Source organism: Phycomyces blakesleeanus (assembly GCF_001638985.1).
Source record: "Phycomyces blakesleeanus NRRL 1555(-) unplaced genomic scaffold PHYBLscaffold_5, whole genome shotgun sequence".
Taxonomy (NCBI): domain Eukaryota; kingdom Fungi; phylum Mucoromycota; class Mucoromycetes; order Mucorales; family Phycomycetaceae; genus Phycomyces; species Phycomyces blakesleeanus.
In genome coordinates this window covers 2515538-2538804 of record NW_017265138.1, presented here as the reverse complement: position 1 = coordinate 2538804, position 23267 = coordinate 2515538, and the positions used below count along the sequence as shown (strand labels likewise).

The 23267-nt window shown below is 36.9% G+C and overlaps 6 protein-coding genes across 6 annotated transcripts; 2 read left to right on the top strand and 4 right to left on the bottom strand.

The window, feature by feature from the left end:
* Positions 1–124: 124 nt before the first annotated feature.
* Positions 125–7403, bottom strand: PHYBLDRAFT_165730 (hypothetical protein; the record flags this gene model as incomplete). The annotated part of the gene is made up of 21 exons (XM_018435294.1): positions 125–262; positions 774–972; positions 1064–1174; positions 1284–1294; positions 1382–1514; positions 1596–1695; positions 1780–1966; positions 2131–2337; positions 2422–2729; positions 2806–2890; positions 2979–3194; positions 3289–3531; positions 3664–3761; positions 3837–4028; positions 4151–4284; positions 4357–4487; positions 4636–4772; positions 4870–5713; positions 5811–6082; positions 6183–6247; positions 6379–7403. The coding sequence occupies 21 exons, from the start codon at positions 7401–7403 to the stop codon at positions 125–127; spliced, it is 4836 nt and encodes a 1611-aa protein (XP_018295282.1).
* A 283-nt stretch (positions 7404–7686) lies between these two features.
* On the bottom strand, positions 7687–9155 carry PHYBLDRAFT_165729 (hypothetical protein; the record flags this gene model as incomplete). Its single annotated transcript, XM_018435293.1, has 6 exons — positions 7687–7736; positions 7990–8021; positions 8109–8340; positions 8727–8761; positions 8912–9000; positions 9114–9155. 6 exons carry the CDS (start codon positions 9153–9155, stop codon positions 7687–7689), a joined length of 480 nt encoding a protein of 159 aa, XP_018295281.1.
* A 466-nt stretch (positions 9156–9621) lies between these two features.
* On the top strand, positions 9622–11310 carry PHYBLDRAFT_165728 (hypothetical protein; the record flags this gene model as incomplete). The annotated part of the gene is made up of 5 exons (XM_018435292.1): positions 9622–10000; positions 10140–10303; positions 10426–10620; positions 10781–11137; positions 11227–11310. 5 exons carry the CDS (start codon positions 9622–9624, stop codon positions 11308–11310), a joined length of 1179 nt encoding a protein of 392 aa, XP_018295280.1.
* Positions 11311–14204: 2894 nt separating this feature from the next.
* Positions 14205–16536, bottom strand: PHYBLDRAFT_142741 (hypothetical protein; the record flags this gene model as incomplete). The annotated part of the gene is made up of 7 exons (XM_018430859.1): positions 14205–14567; positions 14737–14929; positions 15040–15331; positions 15395–15463; positions 15562–15595; positions 15734–16039; positions 16117–16536. 7 exons carry the CDS (start codon positions 16534–16536, stop codon positions 14205–14207), a joined length of 1677 nt encoding a protein of 558 aa, XP_018295279.1.
* Positions 16537–16762: 226 nt separating this feature from the next.
* PHYBLDRAFT_180390 (hypothetical protein) lies at positions 16763–22848 on the bottom strand. The gene is made up of 16 exons (XM_018438305.1): positions 22609–22848; positions 22313–22533; positions 22132–22220; positions 21900–21973; positions 21818–21843; positions 21572–21748; positions 21437–21496; positions 21193–21360; positions 20908–21138; positions 20681–20857; positions 20159–20598; positions 19286–20073; positions 18089–19181; positions 17875–17978; positions 17694–17795; positions 16763–17612 (listed from the first exon to the last, which is right to left on the bottom strand). The coding sequence occupies exons 1-16, from the start codon at positions 22785–22787 to the stop codon at positions 17000–17002; spliced, it is 4542 nt and encodes a 1513-aa protein (XP_018295278.1). The 5' UTR covers positions 22788–22848; the 3' UTR covers positions 16763–16999.
* PHYBLDRAFT_142739 (hypothetical protein) lies at positions 22844–23267 on the top strand (the record flags this gene model as incomplete). Its single annotated transcript, XM_018430858.1, has 2 exons — positions 22844–22878; positions 22973–23267. 2 exons carry the CDS (start codon positions 22844–22846, stop codon positions 23265–23267), a joined length of 330 nt encoding a protein of 109 aa, XP_018295277.1.

The following is a 23267-nucleotide window of genomic DNA, read 5'->3' as shown; positions in this document are numbered from 1 at the left end:
ACTATCCTTCCCGACCAGAGGGAGATCTGTGCGAAAAAGCCTTGTGAGACGAATTTGCGATTTTTCTTTTATTACTATATCTCAATATTGAATGTCCGGATTAATATATGAAGTTTTATTGAAACTAAGGTGAGTTAGAGTAATGATTTGCTTGATTGTGTTTGAGAACTAGTTGGTCAAAAGGTCGATTGAACATTTTCTGCTTAGGACTAGTATGGAGATGATTATCATTCAAAATTATCTGCATTATTACACATCGAATCTACTTTACAAAATAAAATAAAGATACATTTATTTGATTATTACAAACTTCCAATGATGTATACAAGCTGACCTAGTACATAAAACCATAAGACTTCAGGCAGGTAGCCAAGACAATGGCACTTTGTTTTATTTTTAAGCTATTTATTTATTTTTAAATGTAAGGAAAGAAATGAAATAGAAGTCAAATCAAATCAAATTAATCTACCGTAGTAAAAGGTAGAAGTGCCAGAAAAAAATATAGGAAAGGTTCAGAACAAACAGACGACGAAGTGAATTAAAATATCAAAAAGGCAGATTGATAAGGATATGTATACATAATGGTTTTTGTAGTAAATAATAGCAATAATAAAAAAAGAGTATTAATAAACCATGTATTAGAGAGGCGAATGCATTCCAAGCTAAATGATGATCACAATAATGATAATTGTAGTAAAATGCATGTTAGAAAACAAAATCATATACAATTATACAGACATACACAAATTAATTTTTCTACAATGGATAATTACCTTTGTGCTAAATTCCAATTTGGATCTCTTTTGGAATCGGGTAAACTCTTTGTTGTCATGCATCTTTACTAATTCTTGAACAGGCACCAGGACAAGCGGAAAGCCTAGACCGATAAAGTACACAAACCATGGGATCCTTGCCAAATCAAACGGACCGTTGGATAAAGACACGGCACAGAAGCAGATTTGTAGAATAATGCTATTTATTATCGGTGTGCTTGTGAGTTTTTTAACGGTTTTTAACGGCTGTCATTCTCTTTGCTACCCTTATTTAAATCCAAATCTCTTACCTTGTAAAGAATGCACCAACCCAAACCCTATTTCTAAAAGGATTGAATTCAAAGAGTGATGATGTTCGGTGCAAAAACGAGGGTGACATCCAGGCTAACAAATTGAAGATTCTTCAAGATAAGATATATTGAAGAATTGTATATACTCTACACTACACTACACTACACTACACAATACGACTTAGCACAACCCATCATATCATGGTCTATCCTATCTTACCCTGCTCTACCCTATAATATAGTGTAGTGTAGTGTTGTGTTGTGTAGTATAATATAATTTAATGTAATTTGATGAATTTACTAACCAAAATACCACACCAAGACAATAAGCATAAAGTTTTGGGCATACAATAACGCCCATTGTTCTTCTGCTGTCCAGTGCAGCCAACCACGCTCACCAAATCCACCAAATATATCGGAAGCAGTAATATTCAACGAATAGGCCAATGTCCTACATTAACACAGATAATATATAAATACACGAGTAGTATATGTTTTCAAATTTTGTTTTTTTAGTATATATATAACTTACAAAACAAATATAGTAATTGACATGATGATAGTCAATGTGAACCGAAGAGCAAAGTAAACCATAAATCGACCAAGATCTCTTAAATGCTCAATGTTTTTTCCTTTAATTTCACACATTAGTTTCACACAACAACAACAATGATTATTTCGCTCTGTTGGATACATAAGAGTATATTTTCTCTTACCAGGTACTAGCAGCATAATATTGTCTTCTTTTGGTGAAAAGAGCATAGACATTGTAAGTAGTGGAAGTATAATCCACATAATCCAAATAATCTGGTATCCCGACAGAATTGGAGGTAAAAGCACACATGATGCAAGGAATTGCATGATTGTCAGAGACATACATGAGCCGGCATAGAAAGCAAATCCCTTTTTAACCGCCAATAGAGAAAGTATATGATATATATAAAGAATTAATCAGAGATAGAAACAATCAGATATTTAGAGACATTCTTGTAAGATATACACTTTATGTGTTAGGCTATAGTACTTCTTTTTTTGTTTGGTTTCAACAGTTGCCTGTCCAGACTTACCATTCGCACGCAGCTAAGAAGTCTTCTAGCGTCTCTTATGAGCTGAGTCACTGCATAAAGACTAGTCTCATATTGCATAAAAAGTCCACAAGGAAGACTAACAAGAGACGCACCCACGGCGAGTGGAGGTTGTCGATCATTCAACGACAGACGACCTTTTGTCTGAGCTCTTGTGTGCATAGGTTCCATGGCGATACTAAAATCAGCCTAAGATAAATATCAAGAGGTTTAGATCTGTTAGAACAAACATTGAATTGAAGCTTATATATATAATGTATAATTTGTATATACCAGAGCAAATGATTCTGTGTTTTTAACATTTAATGCGTTTCCAATACAACACACAGCTTCACCGTATTCCTGGAATATACGAATCATTTCTTTCATTGCACGAGGAGTACACTCTGCAAATAAGGATACGTGGAGTGGAATATCATCCACATCTTCTAGATGGGGTCTTATTTGATCGATTCCTCGGGGAAGCTGTGCCTTGATGTCATGTTTCTGCAAGTATCCATTCCCACAATTCTCATCATCTGGACTGGATAGCAAGATGCAGCTGTTCCAGTCGGTTTCAAGTCCCAGTCTTTCGGCAAATGCTGCACAAACCATGTGTGTGTGTGTGTGTGTGTAAGTAATCGCCAATTGATTGTGTAAAGATCTTTGTCAGTCTACCTTTTGATTCTCTTTCGGCAGTAGGTGAAAAATAGACAAATCGAATACCGGCAAGACCCAAATCTTCGATAAAATCTACTACATTCTATTTATCATGAAGTATGTATGAATACAACCAAGATATATATATATATATATATGCTTTTTTTTCTTTGTATATATATAATAGCTACCTGTTTTGGCTGATGGCACATGGCTGCTATTCCAAGGAAAATCTGGCCCTTGACAACTTCCTTGTAAAATGTCTCTTCTTCTTGCTCATCCACTGGTTCATCCTCTTCAAACGAATAATCACTTGAACTATCCTCACTTGAAGATTGGCTACCTGAGCTAGTGATAACTTTAGATGACCGACGTTTGTGCTTTGTAGAAGTATGTGAGGGGCCAGCCTAATAATTAATTGTTATTGTTATTCTATTAGATAGTTTTTCTTTTCTTTTCTATATAACTAATAATAGTAATAATGGTAACCAGAAGACTCACTGAGGCTTTAGATATCAAAGAAGCCTCTGATTCGCTCTCCGAGCTGCTGCTACTTGAGCTATCAGAGCTTTGTGATTTGTGTGGCAGGACAACAAATGCACAACCAGGATCTTCTTCATCGGAAGGGCTCAAGAAAGGAATTCGGTGTCCGTTTGCAGTGTTGATAGGTCGGTATGCATAGGCAATGCATTGCATGTCATGAACCATTGCGTTGTAGAAAAAGTCATTTATTTTCTTCTCCATCTTATGAGTGTTAAAGAGAAGGCAATAAGATATTGTTAGATAAGATGAAAGAATACGATAGGTATGGTAATAGTCTTATTTTAACACAACTAACAAAATAAGATATATATATATATAAATCATTAAATTTACCGTTTCACTCATGGTTTGCAATGCACTTCCGTCCCAGTAATCAGAGCATTTTTCCAATACAAGAGTAGGATGGCCATCTGTCAGGAGTTGATAACTCTCTAGTAGAAAAAAAAGTAATGGCAGTAGTAATATATTAGTATATGTATAGTGTCCATCATCTCATGCTTTCTTACCTGTCGTCTTTTCTTCAAATACAGTGGAAAGCGCATTGGGAACTTCGAAAGAAAAGTACTGGCTGTACTTGTATCGGGGTGTACTCAAAATATCATGGTAAGGTGCAAAGGTGTAAATCTCGGCTCTTGACACAAATGACTGAAGAGCCTCTTCTCTAAAACCAATACATTTTCCCAATCGACACAGGCAAGCTAGAAAAGTACAGGGTTTTGGATTAGTAAATTGTAAAAACATGATGATTATAATCATTGTCATAATAATAACAATAACAGTATTAATGGATTAGCCGTCGGTAAAATAGTTAGCCACTTACATTGTCTGGCTGGAGATGTTTTTCCATAAACATGAAGCTTTGAACGCCGTCGGTGATAATCGGATCGTTTTCTGCCTTGAATGATACCACAGTTGGTATTCAGCATAAAGTTTAATCCAAGTGGTTTTAAGCATCTAATATAAATCAATTCATATAATAATATTCAGCTTTTAATACAATCGTGTATATATCAGTAGTTTACATACGGCAAGTTCTTTTCCCAGTCTTGGTCTTCAAATTTAACACCAAAAGGTTCATCTGAATCTTCTTCCACATCCAAATAGCTTATATCCTCTTCAGAATTCGGAAACATTATTTGTTCCACGGTAGGAAAAGGCTTCAGTACAATAATAGTGTATGCAATTTTTTGAAAGGAGAAATATATACATAAATAAGCAATTATAACTTCTTTGTTTTTTTTTGTCTTATTTCACTTAATATATATACCCATTAATCTAGCTATAGTAGTTGGATTAGTGACATACGTTTGCTATTGTGCCTTCTCTATCAAGACAGCAGATCACCGTTATACTTCCAAGAGATTCAAGCAGGTTGGTAGATCTTGTGAGAGAAAGGCGATCCCATTTTGTCAGCAAAGAACAAAACCTGTCCCAGACGGCATCTAATGATTCAAATATGAGACACTTTTTCCTATATTATTACTACTCTTATTTCTATTGTTATTTTTTTTTGTTATTTCGGTATTAGAATAATCTTACTAGGACTCAACTCGACATCCTTTGTAGGTGGGGGTGCTTCAGCGTCAAATTCATCTACTTCACTATCATCTTCGTATTCTGTTTTTGAAATCTGGAGGGCTTCAAACAAGATCAGTAGCTGAGCATTTCCAAAGCTACGGGCAACCATCCAGAGTGATGGCAAGCAGAGGGGTAGAAGAGGGAGGATGGTGTAGAATGGAAGGACGAGGATCAGTTCGGCCACCTGGTCAGCTGGGAAATCATCTAATAGCCGGTCTCGAAGGCCGAAGCGCAAGAGATTGACGACAATTGAAGCGCAAAAGACGATCCAGATGATGTAATGGTAAAATACACGCATCAGTTTCCGTGCTTCGTTGGCAATGACTGTCTGCGGCCGCTCTTGTGCCAAGGCTGCCCGCATATTTTTCTCCAAAGGGGTTTCCAAGAGTAAGAATTGATGACGACCTCGGGCACGTAGATACTCTTCCATCAATCCAGCCGGAGGAGGGATTCCAAAAAACGATGGTTTGAATGTCTGGTCTTGGGCAAGGTAATATTCTCTTGTCTGAAGATCAAAGCTAGTCGTTGTGGTTGCGGTTGTGTTTGTTGCCGTTGCTGCTGCTGCTGCTGCTGCTTGTTCTTTTGGACCCTCTGTGGTTTTATTTGCGTTCGAGTTATCATAGTCTGGGTTGTCTTGTGTATGAGAAGATTTGTGGATGTACTTCATCCGACCAGGCGCAACGTCTCCGTAAAGCATTTCCACAACATCGCCTTCTACCAAGAGGTTTACGGGAAATGTTCGTACCACACCATCTCGAACTACCTTTGCAACAGACATTGAGGGAATAAAAGGGATTTTTGTATCCTTTAATAGTAAAAAAAAAAGTAGAATTGGTTTATTTTATTTTTTTATTATTCTATTTTATTTTTTCAAAGCATGTTTCAATAAAATAAAGGTTTACCTGGACCATGTTCATTCCGCTTCTTTCCAAGGCTGATATAATTGTTGCTGCGCGATCAGTCATTTCACAGTCGGTGAGATGCTGTTCTCGATGACAGATATACCAATTCCACACTGACATTACTATAATCAAGATCGCTTCTACCAATGCTCCTGTAACGCGATATTGGTAAGGATCGCCCTTAATACGCCCAGCAATGTAAAATGTCAGGAGTGAAATAGCAGTAAAGATAGACATGATCATCTCTGGTCGAATCAACCAAGCCCAGATATCTGAATATAGACACTTTATTATTAACTTAGAATGATAACTAATGACAGTAATTTTAATAGTAATTGCAATAGTTTATTAAACGACAGACAGGCTTCTTACCAGCAGTTCTTGATATCCGGCTTCTCTTTTCATCGATTATTTGATGTGCAATGTAAAGCAATTTCCTACAAAAAAGATATATATTTATATTCATATTCATATCTATATCTATACACATATTCGCACACAATATCCAAATCTTTCATATATATGTTTTTTTATTATTATTGTTATTGTTGTTATTATTTTCACGGACCTCAAGGCGGTATCGCTTGATAGACCTGGATCACGGTTAGATTGAAAGCTTTCTCTTCTACTCCATGAATGTGTGTGAAGATCGGTCTGCAATAGTCCCTGAACTTTGCGCTTTGTTCTTCTGCGCATCGATCTATCTCTGTACCGGACATGATCGTGTGGGATATCATCATCACTGGGCTGGTAGTTTCCGTTGCTCTGTTGTCGCATTCTTTCCTGATCCCAGCTAGGCATTTCGTCCATCAGATCTTCCTGTTCATCTGTATAGACCGTCACACCTTTGCCTTTCCTGTCTCGTCTAGCATGTCTATCCTTTGGGTCTCGTTGTCTTCTACGATGGTTGCGTCGATGACGGTGGTGTTGGTGGCTGTGGCTGTGGTTCCGATAATCTCCGTTTTCGTCGTCGTCTTCGTCTTCGTCCTCTTTTTCTGATCCAGATGGAGTTTCTACAGCAGATCTGCTGCCTTCTTCAACATCGTCATGTGCGTTATCAAACGATTGGTTCAAATGCATCTGTGTGCTTCTACGGCGTCGGTGTTGGCCCGACAGAGCTTCGGTTTCAGGAATGTTCCTGACAGGTACATAGCTGTAGTTGTAGTCGCTTTCGGATTCGTCATCGCCTGTGCGCAATAGCCTAGCAGCTCTGCTTTTCTCTAGCCGCCGTGGCAGCGAACCTCCGTGGTCGATGACAACCTGGGCTGACACACTAGAGCTGGATGAATCGGAGCTTCTGCGGCTTATACGTCGAGATACACTTTCGGGCTCGCTTTGGTTATTTAGGTTTTCTTCCTGACTTGGCTCTGAAATATCAAGCAAGAAGTAGGTTGTGTTGCCGTTGTCTTCTGAAGACTTTTCTGGTGTGGCATCGATGGACTTGTCCACATGAGATTCCCTTGTCGGAGAAGTTGCCATTGAATCCTTTGTGTTTAATGGTGTCTGGGATGACACTGATATCGCAGAGGAATTCGAAGTTGATGCTGGAGAGAATTGAGCGTCAGGTACGGGATTAGGTAAACCACCGGCCATGAGGTGATTCCTTTACTTTATTTAATTTTATTTATTTATCTATTGCTAAAAAAAAAAGTGAAAAAAAGGAAGGATGCCAATAGTTTATAGATGAGATGGTTTTGTGTTCGGAGTGATGTTTAATACATCAATATCTTATATATGTATTGAAAAAAACAGGTCAATCAAAAATGCCATTCTATTTTTTTGGGATAGCCTGTGACTTGCAAAATCCAAAATGGTGCTTTCCAAAGATGTGTAGATTTCATTTCATTTCACTATATTTTATTTTTATATCATTGACCTATGTGCTTTCAGAGATTGATACTTTTGAAAGCAGATGGTTGACTAGGTCTATATAATTATAAGTAGAAAAGATAGAATATATATATATATATGTGTGTGTGTGTGTGTGTGTGTGGGTAAGTATTTTGATCTTGATATTTTGTGATTTTTGTTTGTATAATTGCGATTTAAAAAAAAATAGTAAATATAAAAGTGCGTATATTTATATATGTGTATAAAAAAAGTAGGGAAAGGATAAGATCGCATGTCGTTCTTGAGACATGTATTTGTTTTTGTGAGATTTGTATCTTCTTTCTATTACCTAAATTCTGAAAAAGCAAGTACTTTCTTCTTCTTTTTGACGCAAAAAATAAATAATAAAAATAAATAAATAAAAGAAATAAAAAATTTGATGACAACCATTTCAAGTTGATCATTTACTTGGAGAAATAGACGAGGGATCCTTTGTCTGAATTTCTTAACCTTGAAGAATTACCAGAATCAAGATATCTTGGTTGGTCATTGATCAACTTTTTTTTTTCTGTTAACTGAAGCTTAATAAGTGGTAGGGAGGTTCCTTTTCTTTTGGCGACAAAACAAGTAAAAATACCCAAAAAAAAATTGTTATTAAAGTCAGCCTTTGATTCAATGATTGATAGTGATAGTGACCGTGCTATAAATATATTATTATTTTGTTTCTGTCAATTAAATATTATTAAATATAGCGTTGACTGTGTTGATATCAGTAAGATTCTTGTTGTTGTTTTTGTTGGGTATGCATTTTGTTTTTTTCAGTTTTCCAACAATCAATTTAATACGCAAAAATGGAATTTTATTATCATTAGTGTTTCAAATATATATATATATATTTATTGAGTGGCCAATGCGTCAATCTGAATTGAAATCAGTCAATAAGGCCAGGGTTTTTCATTTTATTTGATATTATAAAAATATGTATATATTTGTGGGTAATTGATTTCTCAACAAAATGAATATGTATTGGGTGTAAATGTGGTGGTGATGGATATTGTCTATCTATATATATTTTTTGTTCTTTACATTTAAGCTCTATATACTTTATATGACTATCGCTGCTATCAAATACATACATAGATATATATATATATATATATATATATTGGGGGTGAATAAAAACATAAAAAAAGGTTGAGAAGAAAGTCATACATATAAAGTGCGCTTATCCTGTCATGGTGAAATCCTGATCAGCCCATGATTTGTATCACTTTAGGCTTTCTCCCTTTTCTAGGCGCTGTGTCACTAAGGGTGTATTAAAACTCCAGCTCCCAGCCTCGGGTTTGTTTCCACTCTCTGTCTATCAGGAAAACAAAGAAGAAGAATTCAAGATATGTGTCTATTCACCTTTATGCTTATCGAGTGACTTTACTGGCAATAATAATCATAATGATGACTACAATTGATACTTACAATAGTCACTCTTTCAATGTCTTTCTTTTGATTCGCACACATTAAATATATACTTAAATATCAGTGTGTGTATAGATTTGTAGATAATAAAGCGGCAAGTGATATTTATATATGTAGTATATTCTTCTTATAGGATATAAAATTATATATAAATAAATAAATTTTAAAATATATAATAATAATAATGTGTCTAGATCATTAGATAAACACACATGTATTTATGTATGATATATATATATATATATATAAACACCCATTACAAGACATAGAATATAGTAAACTATAAAGTATAAATAATAGATAAATTTTGCTTGCTTAATTTTTTTTCTTTTTCTTTTTTTTTCTTTTCTTTTCTTTATTTTATTATTATTATTATTATTCTATCATATTTGTGCACTGTATTTTATTTAACCGCTTGGCACAACCTTGTATCTCCCTTTCTACTTATTTACATATACACACTCCTATTCCTGTTAACTACTACTACTATCCTCATTACCACTTCAAGATGTTCCTTTTACAGCACATCCACTCCAATACTTCATTCTGTCTACGATCGTCTTTATTCACACGCCCTCTGATTCGCCAAATCCATGCATCTCTCTACCGACGATCAGAAGCAGTCATGTCAAGACAGGAAAAGATCCCCTCAAACCTGAGCATGATTGACTTTTTCGATCCTGCACTATCAACAACCCCTCGCCCTTTTATTCTACATCATGGTGTGTCAGGATACGCAAAACGAGGAAAGCCAATAAACTCCACAATCACTACAGAACAAGACGAATCTGCCTATTCAAGTCTGCAATTCGGAGACGACGCCTACTTCAAACGACATGACGCACTGGGTGTAGCAGATGGAGTAGGAGGATGGCGCACTCGCGACGGTAAAGCCCAATAGAAATAATCTTTCTGTGTATTTTATTATACGATGATAGTGATATCGGACAACAGAGACCTTTTACTTTATTATGATTACTATTACTATTATCAACCATATTTATCTATATTCATTTTATCCTTTAGGTGCAAATCCCGCATTATATTCTCGTAAAATAATGCACTATGCTCAGCTAGAGATTGGACGTGTAAGGGATGCTATCCAACCATATGGCGTGGATGAGCAAATAAGTCCAGTAGACGTCATGAACAAAGCATATCAACTAACGACCCAGGATACAGTATCAGAGGTAAATTATATATTAAAAAACAAACTTAATTTAATCTTAACAAGAGTGTGTTTCACCAATGTTAACATTAATATTTATATGTGTGTTTGTTATAATGTTTTCTTGTGGGATGATCTTTCAAGGGTATCGTCGGATCAACAACTGCGTGTATTGTCTTGCTGTGTCAGAACGAACTTCGGGTGGCCAATATTGGTGATTGTGGTGTGTCTGTTATCCGACGAGACAATTTCATATTTCGATCAGAAGAACAACAACATTCATTCAATTTTCCATATCAACTCGGTACTTCTTCATGCGATACACCAGCAGATGCACAGGTAAATAGACCTATCTATCTATTGATCTATTGATCTATCTCTATATGTAATATGCAGTTTATTCTAATGCAATCTTTATTTATCCATCTATTGATTATCACAAAACAATAAACAATAAACAAAAAACAAAAAACAAAAAACAAAAAACAAATTTCAATAGCAATTTAGTGTAAAAGTGGAAGAAGGCGACATCATTATATTGGGATCTGATGGATTGTTTGACAATCTTTACGATGAGGAAATTCTAGAAGAAGTTCACAGGTGCATGGGGAGACCTATCATTAAATACGATGAATTTGGAGACATTGAGGATCCTTCGTACGACGATAACGATCCTGACACCAATACCAATACCAATACTGATGGTCTGGCGATAGATACCCTTGTTCCCATAGACGCCGATCCTCAGTCTATTTCAGATGCACTTGCCATTAGAGCCAAACAAGTAAGTGAAGACATGGACAATCCGACATCACCGTTTCAGGTCAGAGCCATGCATGAAGGATTGTACTATCAGGTAAGACAGAAATTATGATTGACTGGTCAATATCAGTTCATAAATTATAAAGTACTAATTTAATATCAATATATAAATATAAATAATAGGGTGGAAAGGCAGATGATATAACTGTACTTGTTGCAGTAGTTAGCCTGGCCGGACAGGGTCCTGTAAACACACTAGAGGACTAGGTGTTGTCTATCATCATTCTGCTACATTTTTTTTCATTCATTCATTCATACATACATACATACATACAAACAAACAAACATACTTACTTACATAATTACTTACCTACATTCATACATTCATACCTTCATAACTTCATACATACATATATACATATATTCTTTTCGCATTTCATCTTCATTCACACTGCTTATATTTTTTCTTACCAGACTTATTGTTTATCCTTGCTTTTGAATATGTGTATGTATATACAAATTTCTCAATATCAATTCATCTTATTTTCATTTTTGCTCTGCTCTGCTCTACTCTACTCTGCTCTGATCTGTATATCATGCTCAAATCATCCACACAAAATATCATCTTAATAACACCTTTTCTCTAAAACTCTGTTTTCGTCTCAATTCTGCCCCTCATTTTTAATTATTTTTAATTGTTTTATTTTATTCTTTTTTTGGTGTTTGGTGCGGGGGGTGGGGGACGAGAGTGGGGGTGGAGGTGGGGGGAAGTTGAGCCAACTAGAGTAGAGGGTGCTTTGGATATTTTAGATGGAAAAGATTAAAGCTGATAAGGACACGTGGGAAATTTTGCTACTAGACGCATAGAAACACACAAATGTACCACACAGCAACAAAACCAAGAATAAATTAGCATACAAAAATGTAACTACTCTTGTTGTAATTCAATGCAATGCCTGTCTACCAAAATAAATATAAAATAAAAAAATTTATTTTTGAGCAAAAATATATTAAGTGATATAAGATGTAATGTAAATAATTGCTTTGTACTTTTGATGGCTTGCAACAAACATCTTATTAACCTGCCAAAATTATGACTGAAAACAAACTGTACGGTATACAATTTATACTCCTAAATACCTGTCTTTCAAAGGCTCTTGTTGTCTAGTTTGTGTAAATGTTAATTAAACAAGACGTCTAAAAAGAAAGTAATAAAGAGATTGATTGATGGATTGATGGATTGATGGATGGATTGATTGTTCAAGATCGATAATCTTCTCATCTAAACTATATATAGAGTGACTGTTTGATCATCCTACACAAGCATCCATTTATACCAACAAGGTTACTGTGAATAAAGTTGTATTTACAGCATCAATAATATACTAACTTTCATATCATGTGTAAATAGCTATATTTGAATGGAAGCAACAATCGTATCTACCACCATCAAACCATCAAATGTATTGTCTCTTTGTACTTCTTCTTTTTCTTATTTTTCTTTATATGATCGTTTATATAATATACTGTTTCTTTGACCTGATTAAAGATTACATTTATGCTCTATTGTACTGAAAATAAGGTACTCCACCATAAATTTACCATTCACTTGCCCATTGACATTTCAAGATGAATAAACATCACCAAACATAAGTACATTCTTACTTATTAAACTTTTTTATTTAAAGAAAAAAAAAGCCTCATTCAAAGATTCATGTACAACAACCTCAAGAATGTTCTCTTTTACTGTGACTCCCCCAATCATATAAAACTGGTAGTCTTTTTTTTTTGGTTCATTCAAGTTTAAAAACAATAATTCTATATCCAAAGGTTTGGGTCTATTATATATAACGTGTGTATATGTATATATACATCTTTGTGTCTAAACCCTAAACTCTAAACTGGCGTAGTCAAATCTTGATATAGTGATATTAACAGAGAGAAAAGATACAGTTACCATATTATTATATCGGATGTAAAGTGTATCTTAAAACCACACACACAATTCATTCTTTAAAGAACACTCTTGCATATTATCTTTAAGCCTCCTAATAAGAAGAATTCTTTATATATATATACTTCAAAATATTACCATTCTATTATGCTCATGTCTCTTGGAAAAATGTATAAATACCATTGTTATTTTGATAAAATCTTATGTTAAGCTATCACAAAGCCTGCCATGCGCACAAAGCGAATGGTTTTTGGGTGTGCACATATTTACTGTTGGATATTTAAACACCATAGTTTAGTGGTGAAAATATCGATAACCCCGTAAATATCGATCTGTTGTTGGTTAAATACGTACTTACAGAGACCAGTCATCTCTATACAAAATTCTACTTTGTAAAAAAAAACAGAATATCTGATTTTTTTGATGTGTACGGCTTAATGAAAAAAGGTAGCATCAGGTATGGACTTTTGGTGCAAATGGCTAAAAATCCATTAGTAAATGTGTGTGTGTGTTTTTAGATTGAAATAATAGGATGTTTTGATCAATATTAGAGTAATCAATATCAAACAAAATCAAAATGGAGGGTCTTAATAAGACCAGATATATTAGTTATTAATGTAGAGCCACTTTACCTAACAGATACGGATTTATGGTTGATTTTCTGCATTCGATTTGCTATTATGATCAAAATACTCAATTTTTTTATTAAAGAAGTATCTATTTCAGCGGTAAACTTGGTAATGTTTAGAGTATAATAGTATTCATTTATTTAAAATGATTTTTTTATTCTTCTACTATTAGTACTATATCAAACTTTGAATGTTCTATTCAGGTGTTTGGACGTATAGATACTTACAAAGTACTTCTTCTACGCAATTATGTACAAAAATTGTTTGGGAAAAACTAATTTCAAAAAGTGTTTGTGCTGATTGGGAACTACCTTAACTTCTTCATCAATAGTAGCTAATAATTGTATTATATATAGCCTCTTTGGAATGTTTTATGAATAGTTTGCCAAATGTGATTTGAGAAAAAAGAGGGTATTTATTAAAGTAGCACTTTTGGATGCTGTATGGATTATGGTAATACATTCAAATATATCTGTTTTACAGAGTCAATTAATACATAAGTATTTATATATATATATAATAATAATACTATTACTTTTACTTTTACTGTAAAGATAGTAAAGTATTGGTTTACATGGTTAATGCTTGGGTTTTGGACTCTCGTATTCAAAAACATCAATTCCATGATTGCTTTGATGATTTGTGCTGCTGGTTGCCTTTTCAGTATGAACAACAATGTCTTTGAGTTCCTCATCAACTTGGGACCGGCCAGAGTTGATGCTTCCATTCTCCTTGGCTTCAGCAGCTGCAACAGCGTCCATAGCTTCTTGTCTACGATCTGCTTCTTCTTCTTTCCATACATCGCCACGGAAAGAGCCTTCGACACGAGACATTACGCAGCAACCAAGGCAGTTACCGAGTACGTTAATAGAAGTACGACCCATATCCATTAGAGCGTCGACTCCCATAATCATTGGAATTGCCTGTTCAGGTAGATTATACTGAACACAAAGAATATAAAAAAAATTAGATAAGGATATGGAATAAGGTTTCAACCCTGATTTAGGGTCTACTTAAGAAAAGAAGAAAAAAGGTGGCGGGATGGGTGGGAAACATTTGATTGTTTGTTTGTTTTTTTTTCTTTTACTATTATCAGTAAGTGTATCTTACTTGGGATAATGTGCCGGCAAGTACGATCAGAGACGCGCGCGGAATAGCAGCTACACCCTTGGAAGACAACATGAGAGTTCCCATGATACTGAGTTGGGTTCCTATTGGCAAATTCATACCGCCAGCCTGTGCTGCAAAAATACTAGCCAAAGCAAGATACAATGTGCTACCATCGAGATTGAAAGAGTATCCACTAAACAACCAAATCCATTTAGCCTAACTTTAGTACGATGTATCACTGCAACCCAAGAAATATACACAAACTAGAAACAGCAGACACCATAGATCAGAAATTAAGCTCACCATGGGATTACAAATGCGGTGAGAGAGTTAGGGCATCCAAACTGGCGCATACGCTCCATAGCCTTTGGAAGAGCTGATTCGCTTGATGCTGAACTAAAAGCAATCAGCCAGGGTTGGCCTATGGCTCTAAAGAATCCGAGTATAGGCACTCGTGCCATAAACATGACCGGAAGCAGGATCACAATTACAAAAATAACAAGTGCAGCATATAGTGAGCCGATCAGCTTTCCAAGATTCCTGAGAACTTCAATTCCACTTGTACCCACGGTGGCAGCTAAGCCAGCCCCAATACCTGCGTACAATCGAAATTAAAATAAAATGGTTAGGTTGATTGACTGATTTATTAAACTCAAACTCAGCGAATCTTGATCCAAGCGGTTTTCTGGCCACAAAAAAGGAAAACTGGTCTTACCGATAGGAGCATCTACCCAAAACCAAATCAAGAATAAGTTAGATAAGGTGAGATATATATAGGACTCATTGAAAAGAGACCAAGACAAAGTATTGATATTTTGTACTTACAATTCATTACAAGACCCACAAACTTGAACATAACCTGTAATATTCATTAGAACAATATCAATATCAAGCAATCGAGAGTTAGAATAAGCAGACCATTAGTTTTCTCACAAAATGAAAAGAAAAATAATCTTGTAACAGATCAGTACTTTATGTTTGTTTTGCCATTTATTACCATAGATAGACTGTGATTAACTTGAAGCATGACTGCCTTTGATTTCTTGTCAGCAAGCATCATGGCGCATGAAAACATGGCGGCGCAAAACACAATCGAAAGGATTTTGTTCTCGTAAGCGGCAACAAAAAAGTTCTTTGGAATAATCAAGTTCAATTCTGTCTCCCAAGAGATACCACTTTGTTTTTCGGCGTACTCTGCACCAACGCCTGCATCACCGACAAGTGTAACACCAGACCCAGGTTTAAGCAAATTTGCCATAATAAGTCCAACGGCAAGAGCAAATGTAGTAATGACCTCAAAATACTAAATCAAAAAAGAAAAATTAATCTAATGTTTGCTTTGTAAAATAAAAGAGAAATGACTTGATAAATCCCACTCACAATAATAGACTTGACCGCCAGTCTTCCGACCTTTCCTACATCATCACCATGGCCAGCAATACCGACCACAAGAGTGGAGAAGATCAGAGGAGTTTCGATGGTAGTAATCATGTTGATAAAGGCAGTTCCGAGTGGTTTGAGCTGAACACCAAAGTCAGGAGCAAAGTTTCCGATGAGAATACCAACCACCATAGAGAATATGATCCACTCGGTCAGGTTTGTGTGGCGAGAAAGGAACCGGAAGGTGTAGACGATTGGATTCCATATGAAAGTAAAAAACGCGTATCCAATGGCACCTCCAACCTTGACTGCTAACTTTGGGTATGGTTTCTTGACTTCAACAGTGTCCAGAGGGATCTCAAGACCTCCAAAGATGGTTTTTACTCCACCCAGCTTTTTTAATATGGGATGTGATGGCATTAAGAGAGTATAAAGGATTAAAGCCATGGTTGTCTTGATTTCTAAGTATTTATATCATTTTTTTTCTCTCTCCTCCTTATCCTCGTAATACTTACACACAAACAAATAATTTACCTATTACTATAAGGTTACCTTATCATTTATTCCTGTGCTTAAAAATATTACTTGCTATCAAAAAGGCAAATGACTTTGATCTGTGTAAGCAGAGTACCGAAAGTATACACATATTTGGAACCAATGAATTTTATTGATTTGGGCTTCACTGGAGACTGTACCACCCCAGAATCGAAACTTTAATACAAAAATGATAGATAAAAGCTATTTTGTAACACGTCGATCCAACGGAAGCTTTTTTGTGCGTGTGTATGTATGGAATTATTTTGTGGTATGACAAGTGATTGGTAAGTTTTTTAACAAGAGAAAGAAAGAAAAGTAAGAATAAGAATAAACTCATTTTTTTTATCTAGGATAAATCGACTGCCTGGAGTTTTATAATATTTGTGATCTCTCGGCGTCCATTGAGCCAGGACTTGAAAGTGCTCATCTTTCGCGCCTCCTTATCACAGATCGTATCTTCTTCACATTCATCTCCTGATTCTAGTTCACCCAGACTATTGTCGGTTTCTTCGAGGAGATAGTTTGCGAATACGATAAGATAAAAGTATCGGACAAGATAATTGATAGCAACCTCGCGTGTAGCCTTCCACTTCTTGCCATTGCGGTCTTCAGTGGCATCTAGCCTGAGCTTGTAGTCGTACATTGCTTTGCGCAAGTTCTGCATATGGTCGCACATATTGATGGCCTGATCTGTGAGGCGCTTAGCAAGCTTACCGTAGGTCAGGACGCTCACCAACTGAAGAATTATTTTATATTCTCCATTCAGGTAACGTTCGCGTTCTTCAAACGATTCATCAACGACCTTGTTATATAAACCGAGTGCCGATGATGATACTGGGGTTGAAGGTTCTGAAGAAGGATCGACAATGTAAGAACTTGTCATGTCTGCAAGAGAATCATTCTTGAGAATCATGGACATCAAACAGGCCGTCACCATTCCAGTGGTAGTACGACCACGTCTGAAAAAATAAAATAAAAGTAAAACAGCGAGGGGTGAGATTTATGTGCGTGGGAAAGTAATATAGGATAAAGCAGCTTACCCCATCTGACAATTGAATAAGGCATCAACACCAGCATTGGCGCTCAGCATTCTTTGGACAAGTTGATCAAAAACATCCGGGATAGGTGCCTGTTCATCTGTACTGTAGATCGAAATTGAATAATAATCATAATAATGAAATGTTAATTAACAGTTTTCATTATTAAATTATAAATCCTTACATGGGAATTCTAAGGTAATCCACCTGATATCCTTCATCAACTATAGATTGGAAGGCTTGTGCTGGGGTCTCCACACACTCTACTGGTACAGTCTCCCAAATTGGCTAAAAAAAGAAAGAAAGAAAGAAAAAGGCAAGTATACAACGAGGTGTGCGTGTGTAAGTGAGTATGTGTGGGAGAGGTTGTAGTATTACACATTAGAGACAGTACTTACAATAAGTGTGAATCCACCTTTCTCGGTCTGCTCTTCATCATGTAATAGCAAACGGCTATCATATTCTTTGAGTTCCTCCAAAACATCCAGTCGCATTCTGTTTTCCATGGACTCCACTCGTTCTTTGGCAATACCAGTTGTCTCGAGATTCTTTAGTGGGTCTTGGAACAAACGAAGGACATATGGCTGTTTGTTGACATACAGAACGGGCTCTTCGCGCAAACAAGTCCAGAGAACCTTGCGCTTTCCACCTGGTCCGGCATTCATTGATTTTAGGACTGCTTTGATGGCGTCTTTAGATGGCATTGCACATCCACAAATAAAAGGAGAGCTTGGAATATCATCTTCTTGGCGTTCCATATCAGCAGCTAGACCACTCTTGTTTGCTGCCAGCCCACCATACTTGACCGCACTTTTGACTTTCTTGACCTCAACACGTCTAAAGTTGTAAGCACCATCAATCTTTTCTTTGAGGCTCATTTTCTGACAGCCAGGGAAAGCATCGTGTTTGAGAATTGTCTGCTGGGCCAATACCTGGCCATGGCGCGCACTCACGACTTTCATAACTTCACTTGAAAGGGCAACACCATCACCCATAGATTTTTCAACTGGTACTAGCAAGCTAAGGTCTTGTCTACGTAGTTCATGCTGGATCGTGCGCAATTCACCGTGGCGTTTGATCCACTGTTCAAAGGATTCGGTCTCTCCGATAATATCAGGCGAGGTACTGCTCAGGTAAGCTTGGAAGCAAATCAAGAGGAAGTAACGTTCCAAAGCAAGAATTCCGCGCTTAACAATGCGTTTACGCTTCTTCAGATCAGGTTCACTTTCAGCTTGAATGTGGGTACTCTCGATCACATCACGTAAGTTAAGGTATGCACCGCATTTGTCAATTGCATCGTCTACGATACTCTTGATCTCGAGTCCGTTCTTGATCACTCGCAGTAAACTGTTGATGATTTGGTAGTTAAGATATTTGGGAGGAGCAGTTTTGGTGGCTACTTCTTGTTGTGTGTTTTGACTCATCCAGCGTGTCAGTAGTGTCGCAATCACTGTGCCAATGGTAGATCTTCCCAAGCCAATCTGACAGTTCCTGTGTTTCAGAATAGATGTGTTGAGCAAGTGTGAACCCATCACTCATTGTAGTAGAAACAATTGATTGCCATGTTAATTTAAAGCTGTGAAACATGTGCTTACATTATCAGAGCAGTCTTGGATAACTCTACGCTTGCAACCAAGTTACGCAATTCATCAAAATCATTGATGTCTGGTGACTTTTCGGCTGTAATTGGTACTCGATGATAATCTAGAACCGAGCTTTCTTGGTGAACATCGTCACCAACTTCGTCATTTAGCTCCTGGGATATTTCATAAGCTACCGATTCCATTACTTCACGGACGGTCATGACATCATCCACTTGCACTTCTTCCCATGCTGGTTGAACATCTCCTTCTTTATCTTCGCCGTGCAATAGGATTCTACCATCATAGTTGACAACCTCTCGCTGGACATCCTCCTTAAGTCTTTCTTCAAGCTGCTCAAGACGTGCACCGGTAATTCCCTTGTAAGCCCTTATGTTGCGCAGAGTAAAATATCGGTCGCGAAGAACGTATGGAATACCATTGATATATATAATAGGCTCTTCTCTGAGATTGACCCACAGGATCTTTTCATTGCGTGGCTTGTCGGTAAGAAGTCTGCGAATTACTTTGCGCAATCCATCAACAGTTGGCTGCGCAACACCATACACATGAGTGTGTCTGACTCGTCTAAAGTTTGAGACACCATCTATAAAGAATATATGGTGCTTCTTGCTGTCGCTCATCTCAAGAGATTGGGCATCCGCGAGAGGATCGACAGGGGTAAAGCTTGGGGTATGAGCTCTTGAGAGCATTTCATTATTTTCGGTTTCATCCATGTAGCAATGGCGCCAGAAATCAACCTTGAGAATTGTCTGGGAAGTCAATACGACACCTGTACGTGCCTGTATTATTTAAATAATTTCATTTAGATGAGTTGTGACCAGAAGGATTCTTATTAATACTTGATACTATTGTTATTGAATTTACCTTGAGAATAAAGTCCTCCATTTCGCTTGCAACAGTTCCAGACTGGGCGCCAGCACCCATCATTTCAAACATGCCTTGGCCATAGCCAAATTCACCATGACGACCTGCCATCACGCCTGGGTTTTTGTTTGAGGTAAGATTGCGAAGATCATCGACAGGGCGGAAAAGGTAAAACTGGGGTCCTTTACGTCTCAAATGCTGGATCATAGTCCAGATCTCAGAGCGAGCTCTAACCCAATCTGAGAATCTTGTTTCAAAACGAGTGTCTGGTGATTCATTGATGTATGCAGTAAAACACAGCAAGAACGAGTATCTCTGAAGACCCGCCATAGCCTTAGCCAGGTACGAGTTTCTTGGATCTTCTTTGGACGAGAATGTCTGGGTGGTTTGACGGATTCGGTTTGTCAGAATATCCTCTCGAATGTTGATCACCGCATCAGCTGTTTTTTGAGGGGTGTTTTTTTTTGCAAGTCAAAATCAAATCAATACAATGATATACCATTAGTTTTAATATAGACTTACACCGATCAATGATCTTGTCTAGCATTCGCTTGCTAAACACACCACTGTCAAGGACAGATGCAAGTGATAGGACCGACTGGTAGTTGCCGAGAATTGCTTCCTTCAGATTCTCAATCAAACTTCCTCTTTCCATAGTCCATTCAATTGCCGAACGAGGGGACATCTTTGAATCTAATGCTATTTATTGATTGACTTGTGAGACTAGACATTAAGGTTGTATTATATACCTTTTTCGAGTACATAGATAACTCTCAGAAGAGCATGGTTTTGAGTGCTGACTGTATCAGCTTCTTCAAGGCCTTTGACAATGTCAGAGGAAAATGCACTAGATTGCTCTGTGGCTTGACCGTTGCCTTGTGCACTGTAAGTGTAGCCAGGAATAGGGAATGGATCTGGGTCACCTCTTTCAATCAGCTGTGTTCTTCGGATAATCTGAGCTACAATGATGCCGACGGTTGCTAAAGGTGACATGTGAGCATTGTATACTTTGATTGGCTTATTAAGGCACTTACTTCGAACGGCGCCCATGCCACAGTTAAAGATGAGAGGGTCCGTGGGCTCAAGTGTTTTGATGACACGCACATATTCGTCAAAGTAATTGTCTTCGGGTGCTTGTACGGGCGAGATAGGGATACGAAAATATTTGATACGGTATCCTTGTGCTTGGAACGCTTCAAATACTATTGTGCAAAATTAATTTATAAAAAGCTATAAAAAAAAAGAAAGATATATATATATATATAAAGCTTATCTTACCTTCTCGCGGTGTTTGTACTTTGTCGGCAGCGATAAAGCAAGGCACCACAGACCCATCAGCTATGAATTTAGTGAAATATAGTTAACATGTAGTACAATCGCTGAAGTAGCTCTATAATGGCAACCTAAACATACCTAATTCCTGATGTACTAGCAGCAGACCGCCCATTTTTTTACTCTCTTTGAGTACATCATCTTTTAAGCGTTCCTCAACCTTTTCTAACCGGGCTGCATTGATTCCTAGGAAGGTACTCATGTTCTGCATCGGACTAGCGTAGTCTCTCAACACATAAGGGTATCCATTCAAATAGACTACACAAACCATAAGTTTCAAAATTAAATAATGTTTTCTTTTATTTATAAAGCATATCCCGTACATACCCAAAGGCTCTTCTCTTGTCAGGAACCTATATTCTGCGTCAATATCAATCAAATAAATAGATAAAGATTTTGACTTCCTTACCAAGTACAAGACTGTGGAGTATGGCTTTTTGGGTGACAGTGTAAGAGCGCGAGAATGCTTGATAAGCCAATGACCTGTACACAAATATAGTCCCATATTTGATGGTCAGCATACCAATATTTTCCCCTTATTAAGTTCCAAAACTCTTATCATGAAACCCTCTGTTACTCTTAAATTTGGCAAAAATACCCTTCATATTCTCACGCCTTCTAGACAAGAGATATACACATACCGTCGGTTGTGCAACACCATATACACTAAGTTCTGCAACACGGAAGTTAGGTGCTCCCTGCAAATGAAAATCCAGTTTTGTATTGGTACCTGTGATTGATGCGTATTGAGTTTTATATTTTATCTTATTATTATTATTATTATTTCCGCTTTCCATCTTCTTTTAAGCAGGATATATTTACCACTTGAAAAATGATCCATTTTAAGGATAGCATTACGACCAAGTACACTTCCGTTTCGAGTCTTGACCAGACTTGTCACTTGATTTAGCCATTGCCGGGGATCAAGTGAAGGTTGGCTCGGTTTTCCGATCAAACGTGGTCCGGTTGTGAAGTCGGGTGTGTCATGAATAGGAAACGACTGGGAAACTCGTCTTGGTGAATTGTAGCCTTCGTTCTTGTCACTGCAATAATATAGGCAGAAATCAAAATAGAAATTAGGTTTTTTTTTAAAAAGAAAATTAGTTATATTTGCTTACAATCGCTGAGGAACAAATGCGCGTGGCTTTGCATGATCCGCATCAGTCAGTCGTCGCTGGACAAGACGAGGTGAGTTTCCTCGAGCACTTTTGTTGTAAAGCCAGTTGGAACCCATCGAATTAGGTGAAGAACCTGGTGAGAACGTCATCCCATTATGATCTTTTGGTGGTGTTGACATTTTGATTTTGGTTTTCTTTTTTTTTCCTTTTTTAAAAAATAAATAAATAAATAAGAATGAATAAAAGAAAGAAAGAAAGAAAGAAAGAAAGGTAAAGAGATAAGAAGGGGATGTGTGAAAATCTTGGTTGGGATTTTATTGGTATTAAATTTGGCTTGACAAGTGACGTAATACTGGCTGTGCAGTCCTGTTCTTGTTCCTGTGGCGATCAATGGGAAGCGAGCGAATGGACTAATCCTGGTTGCTCACTTGCTCAGGGCACCTGTTTTCTACGTCGGTACTCTTATGGCTGCTCCTTGGCAGACCACCTCTATCAAGATCGCTTACTTTGTCAGTCAAAAATGGTCCTTTACCTCTATGCAGCAGTTGAATGGCCGATGCAAGGCAAGTGTCACAAAAATAAAAAGGAGAAAAACAGGGCGACAATTTATAGTACCTTTCATGGACATCTTTTCATTCTCTGATTCATTATACGCTTAG